This window comes from Lithohypha guttulata, assembly GCF_036872675.1.
Source record: "Lithohypha guttulata strain CCFEE 5908 chromosome Unknown scaffold_2, whole genome shotgun sequence".
Taxonomy (NCBI): domain Eukaryota; kingdom Fungi; phylum Ascomycota; class Eurotiomycetes; order Chaetothyriales; family Trichomeriaceae; genus Lithohypha; species Lithohypha guttulata.
Window position 1 is genome coordinate 419,628 of NW_027042751.1, and position 14,912 is coordinate 434,539.

General features: G+C 49.1%; 8 protein-coding genes across 8 annotated transcripts; 4 read left to right on the forward strand and 4 right to left on the reverse strand.

Moving 5' to 3' along the window:
- Positions 1-265: 265 nt before the first annotated feature.
- On the forward strand, positions 266-1,203 carry SLC1 (1-acylglycerol-3-phosphate O-acyltransferase; the record flags this gene model as incomplete). Its single annotated transcript, XM_064896645.1, has 2 exons — positions 266-1,028; positions 1,049-1,203. 2 exons carry the CDS (start codon positions 266-268, stop codon positions 1,201-1,203), a joined length of 918 nt encoding a protein of 305 aa, XP_064755595.1.
- A 128-nt stretch (positions 1,204-1,331) lies between these two features.
- On the reverse strand, positions 1,332-1,933 carry LTR64_002274 (uncharacterized protein; the record flags this gene model as incomplete). Its single annotated transcript, XM_064896646.1, has 2 exons — positions 1,332-1,350; positions 1,386-1,933. The coding sequence occupies 2 exons, from the start codon at positions 1,931-1,933 to the stop codon at positions 1,332-1,334; spliced, it is 567 nt and encodes a 188-aa protein (XP_064755596.1).
- A 625-nt stretch (positions 1,934-2,558) lies between these two features.
- Positions 2,559-4,310, forward strand: HIS7 (Histidine biosynthesis bifunctional protein hisB; the record flags this gene model as incomplete). The annotated part of the gene is made up of 2 exons (XM_064896647.1): positions 2,559-3,930; positions 3,994-4,310. 2 exons carry the CDS (start codon positions 2,559-2,561, stop codon positions 4,308-4,310), a joined length of 1,689 nt encoding a protein of 562 aa, XP_064755597.1.
- A 251-nt stretch (positions 4,311-4,561) lies between these two features.
- On the reverse strand, positions 4,562-6,290 carry LTR64_002276 (uncharacterized protein; the record flags this gene model as incomplete). Its single annotated transcript, XM_064896648.1, has 5 exons — positions 4,562-5,027; positions 5,082-5,458; positions 5,520-5,714; positions 5,767-6,006; positions 6,093-6,290. 5 exons carry the CDS (start codon positions 6,288-6,290, stop codon positions 4,562-4,564), a joined length of 1,476 nt encoding a protein of 491 aa, XP_064755598.1.
- Positions 6,291-7,078: 788 nt separating this feature from the next.
- Positions 7,079-8,969, forward strand: LTR64_002277 (uncharacterized protein; the record flags this gene model as incomplete). Its single annotated transcript, XM_064896649.1, has 2 exons — positions 7,079-7,719; positions 7,769-8,969. The coding sequence occupies 2 exons, from the start codon at positions 7,079-7,081 to the stop codon at positions 8,967-8,969; spliced, it is 1,842 nt and encodes a 613-aa protein (XP_064755599.1).
- A 335-nt stretch (positions 8,970-9,304) lies between these two features.
- Positions 9,305-9,886, reverse strand: LTR64_002278 (uncharacterized protein; the record flags this gene model as incomplete). Its single annotated transcript, XM_064896650.1, has 1 exon — positions 9,305-9,886. One exon carries the CDS (start codon positions 9,884-9,886, stop codon positions 9,305-9,307), a length of 582 nt encoding a protein of 193 aa, XP_064755600.1.
- Positions 9,887-10,350: 464 nt separating this feature from the next.
- LTR64_002279 (uncharacterized protein) lies at positions 10,351-11,013 on the reverse strand (the record flags this gene model as incomplete). The annotated part of the gene is made up of 3 exons (XM_064896651.1): positions 10,351-10,401; positions 10,505-10,731; positions 10,857-11,013. The coding sequence occupies 3 exons, from the start codon at positions 11,011-11,013 to the stop codon at positions 10,351-10,353; spliced, it is 435 nt and encodes a 144-aa protein (XP_064755601.1).
- A 1,957-nt stretch (positions 11,014-12,970) lies between these two features.
- On the forward strand, positions 12,971-14,737 carry LTR64_002280 (uncharacterized protein; the record flags this gene model as incomplete). Its single annotated transcript, XM_064896652.1, has 6 exons — positions 12,971-13,013; positions 13,074-13,363; positions 13,410-13,616; positions 13,669-14,168; positions 14,228-14,567; positions 14,624-14,737. 6 exons carry the CDS (start codon positions 12,971-12,973, stop codon positions 14,735-14,737), a joined length of 1,494 nt encoding a protein of 497 aa, XP_064755602.1.
- Between the last annotated feature and the right edge of the window lie 175 nt (positions 14,738-14,912).

Below are 14,912 nucleotides of genomic sequence, written 5' to 3' on the forward strand. Positions count from 1 at the left end.
GCTTGTGGTCATGTGAGATTTGCACATGATGAAATGCTCGCTGGTCGTTACTCCTCACCGAAGATGATCCGACCCATGCCACTTGCAGACAAACTCAACCAGAACTCGAAAACTGCCCACACTCACGCTATCAATTTGTACGGATGCAAAATTATGGATTTCACTGATCACGCGGGACTTCAGACAGGCTTCTGATCCCCATGCTGTTTACTGCGCCGTGACTCTTCTTACTTACCCATCGCAACAGATCCTGCTAACTCCCAACATGTATGCCGTCGTTGCATACCCCGTCTATGGCCTTGCTGCCTATGTCGCCATTATGCTGCTGGCCTTTGTTGGCTACAACGTCCTGCCTTCTCCTCCCTTACTGCTAGGCTTCATTGCCCGCTCCATGAGTGCCTACCTTGCTCTGATGATATGCGCAGCCTATGGTACTATTGCCAGTGGCATCCTCAACCTTCTCGATCTCCACTATAAATATGGTCAGTGGACCACTGCTCGATCCTTCAAGTATGTCGGCAAGATCATGATGGGTGTTGAATTCGATATTGAACCAGGTGGACAAGAAATACTGGACAAGACGAAACCTGCTGTCATAGTCGCAAATCACCAAACCGAACTCGACATCCTCATGCTTGGTAGCCTCTTTCCACAGAGCTGCTCTGTAACAGCCAAGAAAAGCATTGCACGAATACCACTCTTAGGCTGGTATATGTTACTATCTGGTACTGTGTTCATTGACAGAGCAAACCGTGCCCAGGCTATGAAGGCATTCGAAAGAGCTGCGAAGACCATGAAGGAACGACAACAGAGTGTGTTTATGTTTCCAGAAGGTACGAGGAGCTATTCGAGAGAGCCCATGCTGTTGCCTTTCAAGAAGGGAGCGTTTCACATGGCTGTTCAGGGCCAAGTCCCGATCATACCAGCTGTGGCTGAGAACTACAGCTATATCCTGGATGTGAAGGCGCGAAGATTCAATGCTGGAAAGGCTAGAATACGAGGCAAGAAGACCCTACATGGATGTGATCGTATGCTAACTATGGTGCAGTCCTCAGGCCGATCGAAACAAAAGGCAAAACCGCTGCCGATGTCGACGCCCTCCTCGAAGAAACCCGAGGGGTCATGCTGAAAGCCCTACACGAGATGGCACAAGACAACGAGTCAAAGATGATTAGCAAAGTGCAAGAGAAGAAGGAGTCTTGAACTTCAAAATCACCCGACGATCAATATCCTATTGAATAGCTAGCTCACCGACCGAGTATTGTCTTTATTCGTCTTTCAGTATGTTCAATCCACGAGCAACAGGTCTCAGATGCTCAGGTGTGTATTCCTCATACCATGGCCGAAGTCCTAGCAGGCATCCCAAACCCCGGACACAACCATACAACAAATGCGTCGTCAAGTACGATGCTCTACCCGGCATGACCTCGATAAAATCGTCATACGTCGCAGCCACGTACAGCGCCTGCAGATATGTCCATCTACCCCAATAACTCTGAGCATCCTCCAAAATACTGAAGATATTTCTAAAGAATACGTGCTTGATACCATCAGCCGGGTCGGTCCATTCTTCCACAACTGCATCTTCGACGTCTTTCTCGTCATCTGATTTGTCTCGATCAGCGCGCATGAAGTCATGGATCACGAATTTCTCAATGCGAACTGGCCCATGTGCGGGCGTTGCGATCTGCGATGTATTTCCAAGTCTGACAAGAACGCGACCTTGAACGACGCGGAAATACTCGACGTGCTGCTCGTGCCAGTGGCGGCCAGGCGTCCAGATACTCTTCTCAGGCAAGGTGATTCGTGTTACGCCTGGTCGAGATGAGTCCGTGTCGAAGGTGAATGTTGCCCGGTTGTTTAGATTGGAAGTATCGGACCGGTGAAAGACTTTCCTTCCTGCAGTAGTCGACTTGGCAGCCTTCGTCGCCATTGCTAGGGTAGCGATAGGCCGGAGGACGTCTTTGCGTGGTCACTAATCTCTTCTTGAGTGATGGGACATTCGCAAGTTTCCGAGTTCTTCCACATCGACGAGTTTGCCTACAGTTTTCGAGCGTTGGCTACGTATACCTCTGTGCTCTTGGCTTGAGTTTCGCACCAAACCTAGCACATAGACTTCACATCGTATCCGAATATATATCAGCGAGCAACAAGGTTCTATATAGTTTAGTCATGCAGAGCGGAAATTCCGCTCCGCTTCTCGGCGCCGATGTGCAGTTGCAAGACAACATCTTCGGAGCCACTTATCATTGTAGTACTTCGACAGACATGCCACCAGCATTATTAACCTTGACTTCAATTGGTTTTACAAGTAAGTATTGTCCTAGGCCGATTTCACAATGTGGAAAGTAATTCGTGAACGTGGAGTACACTTGAAAACGATGCTATCTCAAAATTTCAAATTTTTCTGAGCTGCTCCTCCTGTTTTTGACTCATTCGAACGTCCACTCACAGAACACTACCACCAACCATGCCGACATAATCGCGTGATGATAAACAGAGCCTAGGAACAACACATCAGTATCCACCTGGATCGCACACATCCAAAATCTGCTATCATGCCTAAAGTCCATCTCCTCGATTATGTAGCGGGCAACATACGCTCCCTTGTCAACGCGATCGAAAAATGCGGCTACGAAGTCGAATGGATAAGATCGCCTGAGGATGTCAAGACCGCTGACAAGATCATCCTTCCTGGTGTCGGACATTTCGGGCACTGCCTGACATCTCTATCCAAGGCCGGGTACCTCCCAGCTCTACACGAACACATCAAAGCCGGGAAACCCTTCTTCGGAATCTGTGTAGGGTTGCAGGCCCTGTTCGCTGGATCTGTTGAGGCGCCTGGGGTTACTGGACTGGGACTTCTGTCTACGACACTGGAACGCTTCAGTCCGACAAACGGTGATGGGTCGAAGAAGTCGATTCCGTGTATTGGCTGGAACGACGCGACGATTGTTCATGAGTTCAAGGCTTCAGGACCTGTCACGGAGTTTTCGACCAAGTCGTTTTATGGATTGAACCCAGGCTCTAAGTACTACTATGTTCACAGCTATTTCGTCCCTTACGAACAGGGGAAAATGGAGGCAGATGGCTGGACTGTTGCAACGGCCAAATATGGCGATCAGACTTACGTTGGGGCTATTGGGAAGGAGAATGTTTTTGCGACTCAGTTTCATCCTGAGAAGTCGGGAGCTGCGGGATTGAGAGTCATCAAAGCTTTTCTGGATGGAAGTCAGTGGTCGGAACCTATTCCGCAACAGGGTGTGAGTAATGGCATCGCGACTATATCTCCTCCTCAAGCCTCACGCGCGGGCGGTCTCAATGGTCTGACAAGAAGGATTATTGCCTGTCTGGACGTCCGTACTAACGATGCTGGAGATTTGGTTGTTACTAAAGGCGATCAGTACGACGTTCGAGAGAAGAATGATAACAAGAACGTACGAAATCTTGGTAAGCCTGTTGAAATGGCGAAGAAATACTACACACAATCTGCGGATGAGGTGACTTTCTTGAACATCACGTCCTTCCGTGATTGTCCTGTGACAGATCTGCCGATGCTGGAGATTTTACGACAGACTTCGAAGTCTGTCTTCGTGCCGCTGACTATTGGTGGCGGCATACGAGACATGGTCGATCCAGGAACAGGAAAGGAGATCAGTGCGCTGGACGTGGCGAAGCTGTACTTCGAGTCTGGAGCAGACAAAGTAAGTATCGGTTCTGACGCGGTAGTCGCAGCACAAGAGTACTACAAGAATGGTGGCAAAGGGTCGGGAAAGAGCGGTATAGAAACAATCAGTGCAGCATATGGTCGACAGGCAGTCGTGGTGTCTGTCGATCCGAAACGTATCTTCATCAAGTCACCTTCCGAAGCACCAGAAGGAGTTGACCCCAAACACGTCATCAAGACAAAGCTATCAGACCCAAAGACAGGTATGGACCACGTTTACTACGCATGCACCATTCACGGAGGCCGCACAACCACAACTCTCACAGTTCGTGCCCTTGTCACCGCTGTTGAAGCTCTCGGCGCTGGTGAGATTCTGCTCAACGCTATTGATCGTGACGGGTCAAATTCAGGCTATGACCTAGAGCTCATTGCCGATGTCAAGAGCGCAGTTGAGATACCTGTCATTGCAAGTTCAGGGGCAGGTACTCCGGGACATTTTGAGGAAGTTTTCAGGGAGACGAACGTTGATGCTGCGTTGGGAGCGGGCATGTTTCATAGAGGAGAGTATACAGTGCATCAGGTCAAGGAGGAGCTGGAAAAGGCTGGGTATCTAGTCAGGAGGTGGGAGGGTGAAGATGTGTAGGCTCGGCAATGCATCGTGTGGTTGTGATCGAAGTGTAGTGAGAGAAGTCGTGTACACAACCTGTTCATTGCTGCTGTGTCCCATTCTCAAGCGTCGCAGGAAGTTTTGACCCAGGTTGACTGCAAACGCAAAGACTACAACGGCCACTGCTGGAAGTACTGTTCCGTAATAGACCTGTATGGACAACCAGCATCCTCAACCCTCGAGTCTATGCCATAGCGCTTTCGACTGTACCCAAAACAGTCGTACTGTCAAGCTTCAGTCTTCTCTGGTACCCAGGTACTAAACGCCATGCCCTTTGGTGACTCTTTCCACTGCCCAGTCTCACTATTGAGCAAGTCCTGGCTCATTTGAGCCTCCTCACGTATGATTCTGGCTTTGTCGGTACTTCGACACTCGATCCGACAGGTATAATGTCTAGGTTCGACAGTTATGCCACCGACCAGATCGTCAACATTGTAGGTGATTGGCTTTCCGTCTTCACCTATCGAAGGTGAAAAGTTGAAGCCCCAAGCCAGACGGGAAATTGCCAAGAAAAGCGATCTTTCGGCAATGTGGATGCCTTGGCAGAGTCGTCGACCTGCGCCGAAAACGAAGTTGTCGCGCTTGGTGCAATCACCCGTCGCAGATTGATACAACGTAGTGAAATCACCTGCGAAGCGATCTGGGTTGAATGTGCGAGGGTTTGGTGATCGTCTGGGATCCATGTGGATGGACCTGGCTATTGATTGGTACTGGCCTTGAAACTGGGGAGTAGGAAGGAGGACTCACCAGACATTGTTGATGATAGTGGCACCAGCTGGAATGACATACCCGTTATACGAGTCCTCTTTGATCGCTGCATGAGGTACGCCTAGAATGACAGTCGGCATCCAACGTATGCTCTCCTTGATGCAACAGCGAATGTACGGCAGATTCTCATAGTCCTCAATCGTGGGCATTCGGTCAGGTCCTACTACACGATCGACTTCCTCTTGCGCCTTCTTGAGCACTTCTGGCCAGACTAACATGGCCTGGATGAATCCATATATTGTTGCCGCGGTTGTGTCTGAACCTGCCTCTAGCAACGAACCGCTGATGTAACTTGCCTGAGCGTCTGTGAAGTTCTCTTTCTCTTGAGCGCGCAGGAGATCGTTGCAGAAGCAAGGCTGTTTTCCCAGGTCAGCAGGTGCTCCAAGTGGATTGCAAAAGATGGGTAGGCATCCTCACATGGCTGTCACCATTTCGCAACCCCTCTTTAGCTCTCATCCACATCCTAAGATAATGTGCACTTTCCTTCTTGAACAATGACTCGGCGTATTTCACATTCGGAGCTAGCCATTTGGGTAGCTTTTGAAGAATTGGGAACAGATCCAGAATTTGAGCACTACCACTGGCCGCCAATTCGCCCCAGTTCGCAAAGTTCTGCCCGTGTCAGCAAGTTTCGCAACGATTTTGGATTCGGACAACGTGCAACAAAAAGCTCTTTGAGATTGGCATCATTCATGTCCGGACACCGATAACCAAATATGAGTTGAGTTGATAGCGAGAAGGTATAGCGCCGCACGTGGTCTAGAAAAATCTGTGGCTCTTCGAGGAACCCCTTCAGCATGATCTTGTTCTCGAGGTCTTGGTAAGGGGTATACGTGACGGCAGCCTTCATGTTGAGGATATTGTGGATCATGCGGTGGATTCCCCGCCAGGTATCAGCATATCTCTGTGCAGACTCGGTATTAATACATGTTCAGACGACTTTCAGATGTGGTTGACCAATAACAAGTCATTGGAAGATACCTCACTCACCATGACTACCAGTCTCAAATCTCCACTAGCAACCTTCTGTCCAATAAACATGTCTGGACGGTCAGAATAGTTACCGCTGCGCTTGTCGAGTACGTCCTTCACTGCCAGATCACTTGATAGGACGATCATGGTTTTGGTACCAAGCTGGAGAGAAAACACGGGACTGCTGATGATGAGCTTCTCACCACGTTCCGCCATGATGCAGCTGTGCTCACCCATACTGTTCTGCCCACTTCTGAAATTGCAGGTGAACATCCTTGGCAGGCATCTTCAGAGGTCAGCAGACTCTTTCATATCCAACCCACGAGCGTCGACCTACTAGGTGAAGATTGCCTAGTATGGGAATGGTTGGTGGTCCGGGTGGTACCCCCTTGGGTCTTTGCCCAACATTGGCCAGTTTCGTCCAGAGGATGAAGCTGAGCCCAGCTAGGAAGGCAATGCCTAGATAGCTTCCAGTCATCGCAAACATATTTCGTTCAGATGTGAGCTCCTGACTAACTTGTCACAAGCAAAGAGCTTACTCACATATAGATCTCCTTTACAGTCAGCACTGCACGTTCTCACAACCTGCCTTGGTGCTCGGATGTCAGGGTGTTCGATAAATCAGAGACCCAGAGAATCGGGGTCCCCAGACTTCCCCGCGAAACACACACGAACTCCAGATCAGATGACGAGCATTTGGGAGGAGATAATTATTTAGTGTCTCCTGGCTCAGTGATTCGATTTGTTGCAGATGTCGGTATCTGCTGCAACTGTCCTACTCGATCACTTTTATGTGATCCGATTGGCTCACAACTCCGACCCAAATGGGAAAGTACTTTGCCTGTGTGCATTCGACTCGTCAGTTCACTGCTTCATCGATGTGATACAACATTCTCAACCTGAATTCGCCACAAACATCGCATTGTACCTATAGAAATGGATTGATTGCTCAATTCATACGTTCATGCTGACATCCTACTCTGCTTCAAGAGATAGTCAGAATAATGGGCGATTACAACACTAATCAAGATGGAGGTTGTGAAGAAGTACTTCAGGGCACCGTGCTGATAGCTGGTGGTGGACCAGTCGGGTTACTGCTGGCTCGAGTGCTTTCGTTCTACGGGGTCAGGTCAATCTTGTTCGAGCGGAATAAAACTACAACCAGCTGGCCAAAGATGGACCTAACTAATGCTCGTTCGATGGAACTGTTCCGAAAGATAGGCCTTGCAGACGATTTACGTCGTCAAGGTGTCCCTCCTCATCTAGATCAGCATGTTCTTATCTCGTCAGGTCTCTCCGTGAAGGAGCCATTGACGCGTTGGGATCTGCCCGGTGTCGACAAGTTTCGCCAACTTATCGAGGAGGTAAATGATGGCTCGCAACCTCGTGAACCTTGGCAACGCATGTCGCAAGCTATCTTTGAAAGATGGCTCCGCGCGATATGTGACAGAGATCCATTGATTGACCTTCACTACGGATGGCGTGTGGACAACGTTCAAGAAACGGATGATCATGTTCGGACTATCGTCGTGAATTGCGACACCGGTGTCACCAAAACATACGTGACCGATTTTGTAGCAGGGTGTGATGGCGCTTCCAGTAAAGTCCGAAGGTCATTGCAAATACCTATAGACGGTGGACCTATGTAAGCAGAAGCCATTTCCTTGTATGTTCGTTCGACTGACACCATATAGTCCTGCTTGCGCATTGCTCGTTCATTTCAAGTCTCGTGATCTACAACGTCTTCACAAACAGGGTCGCTTCTGGCATATCTTCTTCTTACAGCCTCATGGTGGGTTTGGTGCTGCTATCATCGCTCAAGATGAAGTGGAAACCTTTACAGTGCATTTGTTTCTACCTTTGGACGTCGACACAGACAAGATTGAGTCCAAGGATGCAGTTTATCGAGCCTTGGGTGGTATTTACGACGACTTTCACATTGAGATAGACGAGATTCTTGTCAGGTCCGTTTGGCGACCCAACATTGCCATCACTCGGACGTGGCACGGTCCACATCATCGTATCTTTCTGGCTGGTGATGCAGCGCACCAGAACATCCCTACCGGTGGTTACGGCATGAATATGGGGATAGGCGATGCCTTCGACCTGGGTTGGAAATTAGCTGCAGTCATCAATGGCAATGGTGGCAAGGGTTTGCTGACTTCCTACGAATTGGAACGTCGTCCAGTCGCCATGCGTAATGTGGAGCATTCAGGTGTACATTTCAAGGTCCATCAAGACCTGGAAGCTATCATCAATGGTGGAGATCCAAAGCGCGTAGATGCTACGACAGTAGAAGGTATTGCTTTGAGGGAGAAGATACACAACCATTACCAACAACACGATGGCGAGAACAAGGACTTGGGGATTGAGATGGGCTATCGTTATGATTCACCGGTGATCATAAGGGACCCAGGTGAAAGAGAACCTCCATGGGATGTCCGCCGATTCACGCCGACGACCTGGCCAGGAAGCCGTGCTCCTTCCCTCTTCCTCTCCGATGGCAGTGCTATCTACGATAAATTCGGCAAGCACTGGACCTTGCTTAGCTTTACAGTCACTGAATGTGGGAAAGATCACATGGTGCATGCTGCTCTCAAGCAAAGGCTTGTTCTCGATGTGGTTGACCTTTCTCGTGAAGATCATGCTAGAGGTATCTATGAGAAGCCTCTCGTCCTCATTCGTCCTGATCAACACGTGGCCTGGAGAGCATACGCCCTCGAAAATCTCGAGACAGCCATGAAGATTTTGGAGACAGTCAGCGGCAGAGTCGAGGGCTCTTTGCCCGTCATGAAGCAGCAGGAACATGTTGCGTGTGCTTTTACTTCTACAAGCCAAACTAGATCACAAGTCGATGAATTCACTCTGGAAAGAATGGGCGACTTTCAAAGGTAGATCAGGAGATGTTGATGGCGTTGAAGTTTTGGATTCAGCTTCCTTGACCGACTTTCTGTAGCTGACATGTCTATGCGATAGCAGGATTCTGTCAATCACTCAATTTCGACAAGCCGCAAGTGGTGGGTTTTCAGCTTTGCTACGGAACAACGAACATTACGAAGTGAAATCTTGGAAGAATTGCGATATCTTATGTACTTCCATGTATTGATTGCTGCAAGTGCTAGACAAACAGCGAAGATCGTGTCATTCTTTGGTTTGTTCAGGGCCCAACGCTCTCACGCTCTCAGAATCCCACGGACTGAGAGAAAGCAACAAATTGGTACACTTGCAAACTAGAAAAAGTCGGGCAGCCCACGAGGTCCCACTTCCTTTCTGACCTTGAGCTCATTCTCTGGTTTGCCAGCAGTAAGCTGTTCAATCCACTCTTCAGGGTCAAAGTCAGCACCAATGGGATTTTCACTGAAGTGCTTAGATTTCATGAACTCAGTGGCAGCATCCGGATCGTCAAAGTTGTCCACCTGTGTTTCAATCATGTTACCGTCTGGATCTCTGTAGTAAATCGACGTTGTCGGGCCGTGATTGACCGGCCACAACGGCGAGATCCCTTTCTGCTTTCGCTGTCGGTACGAGAGCAGAAGGTCCGTGAGCGAGCTGAAAGTGAAGGCGATGTGTTCCAGGCCGCAGGTCGTCTGCTGCTTCGCTTGAGTACCGGGCACACCCAGGATGGCGATACGATGATGTTCTTCATCGTAAGAGAGGAAGGCTAGCATCTCGTTCTCGTAAATTACTTTGGCACCAAGAAATGTTTTGTAGAAGGTGACCATGTTCTCCAGGTTGTTGGTCCGCAGCACGACATGAGCCAGTTTGCTAGGACTAATGACCCGCTCAACATCCTCGTCAAAATTCGCAACCATTGTTGCGATGAAGGAAGTGCGCGAAGTGCTCTGTGTGAGATACGATCGGCGCTGTACCAAAGCTGTTGCAATTTGGTATAACGAAGAGGACTGAAGTTATGAGGCCCTGGTCTCGTGCCAGAAACTCGTTCCACATGGCCATTATGAGAAGATCGTCATACTAGTTCGGGGTAAGACACAGATTCGGAAAGGTTGCAGAGCAGTGTGTTTTGCCCGAACACAAATGGATAGCCGTTCAAGAGCCAAGCTTGCTAAATTCACGTAACAAACAGATCAGCCAATACGTTTAAAGCGTACCACCTGTTCCCGAAAATCACGAGGTTCGACTACCACGCTTACAACCCGAATAATGTCCTAAACATAGAAGCACTTGGATGCAGGCCAAATCTTTGGGAGTCCAGCTGTCCTACTGTCCATCTCACTCACAGGAGGTCTGCTATATTCGACTTCCGCCTTTCCTTAGTTTAATCTTGACTCTTTGCTGCAGCAGTAGCGGCAGCTGGAGGTGGTGACTCCTAGAAAAGCTCGTATTAACATTGCACACATGGTCAAGTCGCAGATCTCATGCAAGGAGCTGGTTCTTTGCATCAGCTTCGACAGAGATAGTGTTTGACATACCGCGAAGGCTTCGTACGACACAAAGCGAACCATCCCATCTTCATTTTGCTCGACAGAAGCATTTGCACAGAACCGACTGTCCGTGACATGACCATTGACCTTTGCGAGCTCCAAATTGCCGAGGACCAGGAACTCATTGGCACCATTGGTATTTTTGTATAGCTGTTTCAATGTGTGCTTGCGTGACTCGATCCCGTTCCACGAACTCTGGCGTGATTGCAGGATTTCTATGGAAAACCCCATGTCAATTTGCTGCCGCGAATTCGTCCTGAAAGACATCACCGGCTTCAACTGTCACATGAAGGCTTCACAAGACAACGGAGCCTTTGATTGGAATGTGATGAGCTCTCACCTTTCTGACCACTGAATGTTCCGGCTGCAGTTCTCAACTGTGCATCTTGCACAAAGCATTGTGTAAAGGCTTCTGCAGCCTCGGAGCCTCTTTGATCCGCGGAAGCAAAAGCTTTGGTGAACAAGAGTCGCACCTTCTCGGTCAGATCATCAGGCATGATACTGGGCGTGACAAGTGAGCGGAATATTTGACTAGAGGAGGCTTGAGGTTGACAACCAGAGATAATGGTGGTCACAATTTCAGTGTAAGGTTCACGTCCTGCTATTGGCAACAGCAGAATAGGACGCTTGCTGCATCAACTGGCAGTAGAGACTGTGCAGAAATGAGCCCCACATTGGAGATGCCACCACTCCGTGGGTGCGCAGCTACGGGCGCATTTTCACTGGTCAGTAGAAGAATATCAAGTCAAGACTTCCTTCGTCCTAAAAACTGGGCTGAGCCGTGGTCTCTGGAACGGCGGGACTATTTTGCTGGCGAACATGCCCCTCTCCATCTACCATGGAGATGCTTCCGGAGTCGTCGGAGACAAACTGCAAAGACACTATAGTTGTGGTTCCACACAATGACGAGGAGGCCGAACAAAAGCGTTCGGTGATTCCTCTCCGGACCCGAGAAGCAAAAATGCGCACCACCTTCGTTTCTCAAAAGTCGATTTGGCATCTACCACAGTACAGTCTAGACATGAAACGCCTGGTAGTGTCCCGGCTGAGCAAGGATAGGAACTGACACGAGACTAGTATTAATAGATAGCCCTAAGTTTCCCGTACAAGTATATACTAATTGTAATAGGGTACGACATACATTCAGGGGTACAGTATCGAAAAAGGCTTTTTTGTGTTAAAGAGTAGGAAAGTGAGATTGTGAACCGCTTCTTCTGTTACAATCCGTCCGTGATACATACACTAGTAGTCTCCGTATCCCCACATCTCCACACCCACCCCACGCCTGTGAGAAAATTCTTTCTGGAGTGCATGGCGCGGGTTTCCAGGGCCATGCGCCACGCGCAGTAGGTTTCGTGATGCAAATCACTACAGTACTGGCAGTCACAATGAGCACGAAGAATGACTGGAGATCCTGCAGTCGCACTTGCCGTTTCTCGTCCTTCAACCCGTGGAGCGCGCCCGAAGCGGCCAACTGCTTGCGATTATTGCAAGTTGAAGAAGATTCGATGTCAGTTGAGACCATTTCTGGCACATTTCCAGAGGCCGATGATTTTCGCTAGGTAACCGGGACGATTCTAACTCCTGTGCTAATTGCCTCGATCACGCGAAGGTCTGCACGACGACTTCATCACAGCCGCAAAAAAGTCGAGCTTCCGGTTTGCGTAACAAATCTAGCAGGTCGATCGCTGCTTCGAAGTCGCTGGGCTGTGCAAATGTGCAGCCCCGAGCTACAACGTTCCTCGATGAGGCTGCCTTCCTCAGCCCTCCCGCATCTGCTGTTGCGACACTCGAGACTGCACGTCTTGCCCACGAACGACGAAACGATGATGCGTCTGTGGCTAGCGAAGGAATAGTGTCAGCTCACCAGTCTTTCCGTCCTGACTCGACACATGAATCCTTGTTCAGTCACCACACGCAACACTCCCAAGACGCCACATCGTCCACAAACACAGCAAATAGGTCGCGTCTAGCAAGTGGTGCTGCAATTCCTCCATTCCGGGAATCTTCAGACGTCGCTCGACAGGGGTCCATCAGTTGTGGTGCTGGAAGCAGAGCAGGCAGCCCCCGAGTCTCTGGCAACGATGGGCATTTGACCAGCGTCGAAAGCAATCCGTTCTCTCAGGCTGTAGAAGCATGCGAAGAAGACAGTATCCCATCAGGTGAATTTGTAAGCAAATGCTCTAGCTAGACCCTTGGCTGTATCAAAAGACAGTCACTGACTTATACAGGCAAACTGGGAGTATCATGGTAAATTCAATCTCGATTGCGAAGCTAAAGGCTGATTCAAGTTTGTGCTCAGGTCCACGATCTTGCTTGTCCCTCTGTTCTCAATCAGGCGTGCGATGGGTCGAGTCCAAGACCGGACATGCAGGCTTCCGTCAATCAGCGCAAGCCTTTACCGCTGATATCACGAAAAGGCTAAGGCTTTCGAAAGAACTATCTGTTCATCGTATGCCGGATCCGAATCCTGTAACAGCTTGGAAATACACCTCAGGTAAGAGTGGGAGGCTCATGATATTGAGTCTTACACGGTTTTGACGTTAACAACCTCTAGCATACTTTGACCATGCGCTGGATGCCGCGATGGGAATTGTGCATCGGCCTACTTTTGAAGCTCAACTAAGACTATATCTGCAGGGCGCATCTGCCGATCAGGATACGGCGTGGCATGCGCTTCGTCACACGATCTATGCGTCAGGATGCCGGATAATTCTTTCTGAATCCCTCTCCTTTCACGAAGCCAACAATACGGCATGGTCATACTTCGAAAACGCACTGGCACTACTTGCCGGGACAATTTTGTTTCAAACATCGATTACTAGTATTCAAGCTCTCACGGTGATGGTACGTGTCTGTTGCTCCAAATTGTGGGCTCCTCTGACACGGACAGGCTTACTATTCCCAAAATTTCGGAAGTCCTTGTCTGGAATACATGCTTTGCAACAATGCTCTGGCCCTAGCTGTTGCTAAGGGATTACATCGTCAGCCAGCACCGGGCTGGAATCTGTCGTCACATGAACACTCACAAAGAAGTTCTCTATTTTGGGCTCTTTACTGCCTGGAGAAGCAGATCATCAAGCAATCGGGAAGACCGTCCGTGAGTATGATTCACTTCATGATGCTTCCTTCAGCTTACCCATCATTCTCAGATTATCGATGACAGTGAGGTAACCTGCCCAATTCCTAAGGCGCCTCTGCTCCATGGGGCTTTCAACCTGAAATATGTGGATATCCTGATTCAATTAGCTCGGTTCTCATCAACCATATCCAAACGCCTATCTAGTATCAGAGTCCTCCAGACAGGAGCACAAGATTTGGCTAGAATCGTTGCAGAGCTGGATTGGCAGTTGCGGGATCTTCGAACGAGACTGGAACCGGAGATATCCCTTGGCAATCCAGTCAACCCAAATCGACTGCCGACTGGCATCAACCTGCAACAAACCGTCTACCTCAACTGCTTTTATCATACGACTATGCTAGATATACACAACACGTTGACGTATCCATGGAGCAGAACCTTGCTTGGACTCGTGTCACAGCCTGTCCTTCGTGCCGAAGCAGAAAGATCTTTCGTGTATGTGGTGGAGACGTGCCATGCTGCAATGCTAACACTGCATTACGTGCACATCGATGCTGCGACTCCAGTACCGTAAGTGTTATCACAACACTACTATCTTCAAGCATAGATAGCTAAGCGACATCATTTAGGCTCAGCTTTTTCACACCCATCTACGTTTTGGTCAATCTATTTATCTGCATCTTACAGAATCCCACACATAACCAGATTCCGCTGGCACTATCTCTGATGGATTTAGGAGTTGGGTTTTTCACGCGATTACATATCGCCACAAATTCCACAGTATCCATGCAATTTGCTAAAGAACTAGCGAGCCTCGCCCAAGGAGTCGCCGAAAAGGCCCGAAACATTGCTACTTCAGGTGAAGACCACGATCACGAGCTACCGGAAGTTGCTGAACATGCTGTTCAAAACGAAGACGGACAGGGCGAACACGACCCAGAGCTTTCTTTCTGTGATGATATGCATAGGGTAGGTCTTGCAGCACGCGTCCAACTTTGATGTATGAGCTGACCGTGTTAAAGCAGGATAATGACATTTCTCGAGACGCTGACATTGAGCAATGGAGCACGCTCGTGCCTGCAGATATGGATCTCGACGGGATCAATTTTGCATTTCCTGGAGAGCTTCATCACTACTAGCCGGCAGCCAATCAGCTCTCTGGTAGATATTCATGCCACGCATGTGTCTGTATAGTGCAAAGTTATGACCACTGTTTGCATATGTGGCGCCATTACCACTTCTATTCTATCGATTGTATGACTTTGCGATGCCAGAGAAAATCGTCTGTCTCATTCAGCACGTGCAAATGGATCG